General features: G+C 33.0%; 1 protein-coding gene across 5 annotated transcripts; it reads left to right on the forward strand.

The window, feature by feature from the left end:
• Window positions 481-5,773, forward strand: LOC107605511 (histone deacetylase 2). 5 transcript variants are annotated; one of them, XR_001612528.2, is made up of 14 exons: window positions 484-840; window positions 927-982; window positions 1,076-1,193; window positions 2,011-2,073; window positions 2,365-2,433; window positions 2,525-2,691; window positions 2,791-2,855; window positions 2,937-2,983; window positions 3,803-3,847; window positions 3,937-3,987; window positions 4,361-4,447; window positions 4,634-4,721; window positions 5,350-5,506; window positions 5,589-5,773. XR_001612528.2 is itself a non-coding variant. In XM_016307406.2 (13 exons), exons 1-13 carry the CDS (start codon window positions 619-621, stop codon window positions 5,439-5,441), a joined length of 1,170 nt encoding a protein of 389 aa, XP_016162892.1. In that variant the 5' UTR covers window positions 484-618; the 3' UTR covers window positions 5,442-5,758. The 5 variants fall into 5 exon arrangements, 4 of the variants coding, with proteins under 4 accessions (XP_016162893.1, XP_020960918.1, XP_016162892.1 ...); XM_016307406.2 differs by having other exon boundaries at window positions 5,350-5,758; XM_016307408.2 differs by lacking the exon at window positions 927-982 and having other exon boundaries at window positions 689-840; window positions 5,350-5,758.

Consider the following 6,800-nt stretch of genomic DNA (forward strand, 5'->3'; position numbering starts at 1 on the left):
TTGCGTATGTGCTAAAAAAGAGCAGGTTTGGGGTCTTCTCCCAAACTTCTTTCAAACTCATAAATATTTTAAGAAAGTATCGCTGTTTTGATAAAATTCTCCTAAAAAACGTTTTATATATATATATACACATTATTCTTCTTTTTTCCTCATCAATGTATGAGTATGCACGATCCACATTTAATTTGATAGGTGTTAATGCATTATATATTTAATTGTGATGCATGCCCAGCCATGTATTTAATTTTTAAGTTATTATTATAATTAAAGACTAAATTTTTTTTTATATTAAAAATAAAATAAAAGTATCATCATCAACAAATAAAAAATTAAAATTTGTTCAATTAATAATAAAATACTCCTTACTCAATAACAAAAATAAAAGAGTTTTTAAGAATATCTTTGTATAATTAAATAACTAAATAATAATTAAAAAAGGAAAATTGTCCACGTGTTGCAAAAACTAGTTGTTCTATCGAGTGAGTCATCAACATCTGTCGAGTTGAACTCGGAGCGAGTTAACTCGTCGAACATTCCATTTTGCCATTGATAAGTTCTTATCAGTTATCGCTTCCGCAGTCCGAGTTCAAGAACGAGCTAGGAAAGTTCCACCGATTCATGAGTTTCACTTTCATCAAAAAATTCGTTACTGAGTTGACTCGCTTCCCTTACACCTCCGCTTTTGTTCTCGCGTTCATCACTGTCGCAGCAGCTGCCGTCAGATTCCGCCGTCTGTCCAAACCGACGTCGTTTACGATGTCTTCTTCATCAGTAAACGACCCCGTTCAGCGCAACCGCATCTTCTCGAGCAAGCTCTACTTCGATGTGCCTCGCTCCAAGGTATGAACTAAGAAGTAACAACACTACAAAACACACACTAGTACTTGTGGTTTATTTGAACTTAGTTAGGTTTTTGTGCAATTCAGGTTCCGATTATCTATTCTGCATCTTATGACATATCCTTTCTCGGCATTGAGAAACTGTAAGGATTTTTTTTTTTAGCTTTTTTCTTTCTAAACACTGGTGATTGAATTATTATTTTCTTCAATTAATAGTGCATTATGAATTGGTGTAGGCACCCGTTTGATTCTTCTAAATGGGGGCGAGTTTGTAGATTCCTAGTGTCGTTTGGTGTTCTGGATAAGAAATGCATTGTTGAGCCTCTTGAAGCTTCAAAGGATGATCTTTTAGTGGTAATCACTGTGTAATTAACTTTTTTAGGAGTTTGCATTGGCTTGAATGCTTGATCTACGAGTAAAAAATATCATACAAAGCACTCATTTATATATATTCGAAACTTAATCCAAACAAGCTACACTGATTAATAATTAATTTTATTTCAAAATTGTATATATTATTCTTATAAAAAGGCAATAGTAAATTCGACTATGACTCACTTGATGCCTGTCAATTTTTTTCGTTTGTGTGTCTATTGCTGTGAAATAATTAAGCACGTTAGCACATTTTGTTATATGGAGTGGAAGATGATATGTGAACTGAAAGGTAAGAGCAGTGAGATTGGGAAACACTGGAGCTTTGACTATATATAATTTATAATTTTATGCTTTACATATACGTTTTCTTCTTTATTTTTCCCTTGTAAAATTGTTGTTTAAGGACTGAAAATTTTTCTGGCAACCAATCATACAGTTGAGTGTTGTCAACTAGAGCTGATCATAGTACTGGTGAAGAACATTTTCTTTGGTCATTAGATATTAGATAACCTTAATTATCTATCAAAAAGAGGGGGAAAGGAGGGAAACCATTTTGAGTCCCCAAATTATGAGTACTGTACTTTCCATTTTTCGGTACCTTAACTACACTTGTAATAATATCATTACCTTGTTGTATTTATGGCTGTTAAGTTATTTTAAATGACTAGTTAACTTTCTTACTGCACTCCTTTCTGAAGAAGAAAAGGTACCCTTTCTTAAAAATATATATATTCTGAAGGACTAGTGCTAATTCCATTTCTTTCTTTACTCTTAATTTTTTTTTTTGTTGTCAAAGGTGCACTCAGAATCGTACTTGAATAGCCTGAAGGAAAGTTCAAATGTGGCTACAATAATTGAGGTACTTCATCACTTTTAGGCTTGAGGTAGCCATTTACTCTTTTGTTGTTGATATTTCTCATTCCTTGATTTTCATTACTTATGGTGCCCTTGCATGAAAGGGTATGTAGTTAGTCTTTATCTTTCCTTTTGTACAATAGGAAGAAATCAAGAAAATAAACTTACATATTTATTGGAACGCTTTTGTGTATTTGTTTTTTATTATTTTGTTGTTTTGTACAAAATTGGTAATTGCTGGAACTTTTTGCAGTTGACATGCTAAATATTCACTGATATAGAATAATAAACGTAGGTCCCTCCGGTGGGGTTATTTCCCAATTGTCTTGTGCAACAAAAAGTTCTTCATCCATTCCGGAAGCAGGTGAAGTAACTTTCTTTTTCCTTGTTCATTTTCCTTGTTTTGTCTGTTTAGCTTCTCCGAAATTCAGGTCTTATTCTTATTACTGCAGTAGGTTGGTGGAACTATTTTGTCTGCAAAACTTGCAAAAGAGAGAGGATGGGCCATTAACGTAGGAGGAGGATTTCATCATTGCTCTGCAGAAAAAGGAGGTGGATTTTGTGCTTATGCAGATATTTCTCTTTGCATCCACTTTGCTTTGGTTCGGTTGAATATATCAAGGTAGTATAACTGTTGTTTAGGCTTTATAATTGCAAGCTAGGACATGCTCTTAACACGTGCAAATTAGAATTATCTTCTAACTGTCTGCAAAATCTTTAGGGTGATGATCATTGATCTTGATGCACATCAAGGAAATGGCCATGAAACAGACTTTGCCTATGATAGTATGGCCACCAAAATTTCTCCTTCTGTTGTCTGACTTCTTACCTTTTAGGATTTTCACTGAAAAGACTGTGTAATGGCAGGCCGAGTCTACATTTTGGACATGTACAACCCTGGAATATACCCTTTGGTGAGCTATCTGCTCCTTTGTTTGTTTTGTGTTCATAATTTTGAAGTGATTTTCTCTAATTTCCCCTTTTCACATTTGGCTTATTTATTCATCGTCACTGCATGACATCAGACATGCTGCCAGTGTCTTGTGGCTTTTACCATACATTTGGTTTATCATGTCCTTTGTGGTGGTTGGAAGGATGAGTGTTTTGCTCTTTTAATCAATGTCATTAGATGGTTCAAGATACATAGATCAAGCAATACTATTAAGTATTATGGCTTTGTTAAAACCTGAATTTTCTGAAAGTTTATTTAGATCAATGTCCTTTCTAATTGTTTCTATTAGATTTTCTTTGGTATTCCTCTATCTTTGTTCATGGTACTGAACTGCAAATGTTTTTGGGGTTGATCTACTAAACTCCATATTGTTGTCAGCTATTATTTGTGGGGTTTGTATTTCTTTTTTGTGCTGACCTTTTAAGCAATAATTTAAAATATATTTTAATTGTTAGAAAATGTCATTTATGTCAAGCTTAACATGCCATGCATATCTGTTTGTATCTGCCAATGAGTTGAAACAATGAAGTATACAGGACGCCAGCAAAATTGTGCTGCCAAAAAATGTCTTGGAAATGGATTGTTATGCCTTCTAGATAACAATGTTCTACATATTAGGGAAAAGGCCTAAATATGTTTTTGAAGGTGTTCAGCAATAATCAATTGTTATTTGATTTTATTTTAGAATGTGCATATATTCTGTTGTGGCTATAATCAATTTATTGTGGTGGTAGCAGCTTACCAAACTTCTTACAATTTCCTTATCATTTTGTAATATTAGGATTATGAGGCAAGGAACTACATAAATCAGAAAGTTGAAGTGAAGGTATATTCACTATTTCAGTTAAAATGTGAATACCTGTCTTGTGCTTTGCTTATATGAACAATTTTTTTTCTCTATTATTGAACTTTCAGAGTGGGACACTCACGGAAGATTACCTGCAGAAATTAGATGAAGCACTAGAGGTATATTACATTCTCACTAAAAGCCTTGTTTTCTCTCGTACTTTCGGCATGAGTTTTTTACTGCAGAACTAGGACTAGGTATCCTTATATTTAAGCAATGTTTTCCTTGCTATAGCTATACAGTATTGAAGTATCCAAGTTCCAACTATAATAGCTATCCAGTTTGGTTCGTGATGTGCCTTCTCTTACTTTTCCCTTCGTTATTTAAACATCAAAGGGAAGGAAATTTTACTCCTTCACGTATGTTTATAAGGCATTTATTTTCAAAATTGTTTATCACTTGACGAAGTTATGTTATTTAAGTCCTACCCCTTTTTGGTTGATGAACCCCTTTATTTTTACTTAATGTTTTTCATGTCAATGTGATTTTAAGGTTGCTGGGCGTAGCTTTGACCCTGAGTTGATAGTTTACAATGCCGGAACTGACATCTTAGATGGTGATCCATTAGGAAGGCTAAAGGTAATCTTGTTATTAGATTCACTTTATTGCTGTAAAATGTTAATTTATTTCAACTTCAGTGGTCATTTGCTCTTCATCTATAGTTTCAAGTTTCAACATAATAAGAGTTGGTCATTATCTGAGTTATGTTGCAGTTGATTCTTGTCACTTACCATAGCTGGTTCTTGTGCTATTTTGTACTTGCAGATTAGTCCTGATGGGATTACCCTCAGAGATGAGAAAGTTTTTCGGTTTGCTCGTGAGAAGAACATTCCTATTGTCATGCTCACGTCAGGTTTGCTATATTTTTCATCTGTCCCATATGGCTGGGTTCCTAACACATATTTACCTTGAAACACTCCCGTGGGTCTAACCTCTACAAATTTTCACACTGCTAATTCCATAAAACAAACCATGTCCTCTTGGCCATGTGGGTGAGTGGTGACATCTCCAGCCAGTGTGCCAGAGGCTTCCCTTCACCATTGAAAGGCCATTTTCCATATTATCTTTCTAATCATCTATTGTGTTGAAATCTTAGAAACACTCATAATATGATAAGCTAAAAGAATTTAAAAGAGAATTGTGTGTTGTGCGTGGGACACATCGGTTGTAGATATGAGACATTAAACCCCTTTTTGATCTCTTCGGTTTATCATTTTAGTTAGATGAATTGTTATTGTTAGTTTCTTCTAAACCTGATATTGGCCCTCTGTGCTGGTATAGTTATGCCCCAAAGGAGATGGTCATAGTTAACTATTGTAGAAATGACAACATTCTCAACTAACTTTTTCAGTATTCCTGTTTTCTTTCAAGATTTTGTAAAAGAAAAAATGAAACAGAGATTGGAAATAGAAAAAGAATTTTGTCAGCTTATTATGAGATGTTTATTAGGTTCCCTTTTTGTTTTCCATGTAATGTTTCAGGTGGTTATATGAAATCCAGTGCTAGAGTCATTGCAGATTCAATAGTCAATCTGTCCAAGAAATGCTTGATAGAAGACAAACAGGATTCCTAAGACTGCCAAAGGATGCTCCTTGCTTGCACCTTATGAGATTATATTATGATCAAGTAACAAAAAAGGTCTGTTGTAAAGATATTTAGATCTCGAAAGCAACTGGATTAGAATGTTTCCACTGATCCTTTTATGTGTTTATTTTGTTAGTTTCCCAAGGGTATCCTGCCTGCCACTACCAGGTAGTGAAAAAGAAAGAATGAACTCTACATGAATATTCTGTAAATATGTCAGTGTATCTTATACATACGTTTATCCCTCTTCTTTTTAATTCTTATTTGTGTTCCAATAATGGATGGATGAGAAAACTGTCAAACTTCTTTTTTCCTTTTTAATCCTTTTTCCATTTTTTTTTCCCTTTTCTTTCAGTGCATTATTAACACAACTCGTGCTCGCAAGTTTTTGTATTTTCTGTTTCTTCCTTCGATTTTTCTTCTTCACTTCCCCTTTTTATTTTCCAACCAAAACCAAATAGAAGAGATATGGTGGTGGTGGTGGAAGAGGAGGAGTAATAGAGATGATAAAAAGTAGTGGTGAATAAGGTAGAGAAAATCGAGATTTTACGTGAAATCGAAAAAATAAATAAAAAATGTGTAACGTAAAATCTTAACAAGATTTAAATCGTAAAATCGTCAGACTTAGTACAAATTTTGTAAAATCGATACACTCATTTAAAATCGTAATATCGAAAGATTTTAAGAGTTAAATTGAGATTCTAGCTACTATGGTGGTGATGGAAGATGATGAAAGTTTGGAATTTAGGAAGAAAGAGATGTTGAGGTTGAAGTCGAAGGATAAGGGTAATTTTAAAATTTTGGATATTTTCGTTGTATAAAATTTATGTTTTATAGATGTAACATTAATTTTGTTCTTTTATGAGTAGTTTTGTCAATGTCTTAAACATCTATTAGTAAAAATAATTGTTTTTCTTTAATAATATTTGTAAACGATAGAAGAGACGGGACCGAGATCAGCAGTGACAACGCAAACTATGGAGCATTCTTATCGGACACCAATACACCATGTTGTTAACGAATCTGTCCAACTACATCATCATCATTATTATTTAAGTAAATCCCAAATTTATCCTTCTAATAATTTATCATTGTTTTTTCTACTACAATAGTAGTTTTAATGCTAGGATATCATTTACAGTTTTGAAGAAGATAAATTCTTTTTGTTTTTTAATGTTTTCTTATATTAGATAATTTTGTTGTTCAGAATTTAATGAGTAGAAACAACGAATGCTATTGTGTTTTGAAAGAAATAGGGAATGTAATGCTGTTTATATTTTAAATTCTAAATTTTAACCTTTAAATTATAAATTATAAATAGTTAATGGGTATAAATCTTAGAATTTTA

Source organism: Arachis ipaensis, chromosome B06, assembly GCF_000816755.2.
Source record: "Arachis ipaensis cultivar K30076 chromosome B06, Araip1.1, whole genome shotgun sequence".
NCBI lineage: Eukaryota > Viridiplantae > Streptophyta > Magnoliopsida > Fabales > Fabaceae > Arachis > Arachis ipaensis.

Excerpts from the sequence above, each read along its gene's own strand:
- LOC107605511 (XM_016307406.2), top strand. The coding sequence starts at position 619 with ATGAGTTTCACTTTCATCAAAAAATTCGTTACTGAGTTGACTCGCTTC. Across the intron at positions 841-926 it reads TCGATGTGCCTCGCTCCAAG|GTTCCGATTATCTATTCTGC; the intron begins GTATGAACTAAG and ends TGTGCAATTCAG. Across the intron at positions 1,194-2,010 it reads CAAAGGATGATCTTTTAGTG|GTGCACTCAGAATCGTACTT; the intron begins GTAATCACTGTG and ends TTGTTGTCAAAG.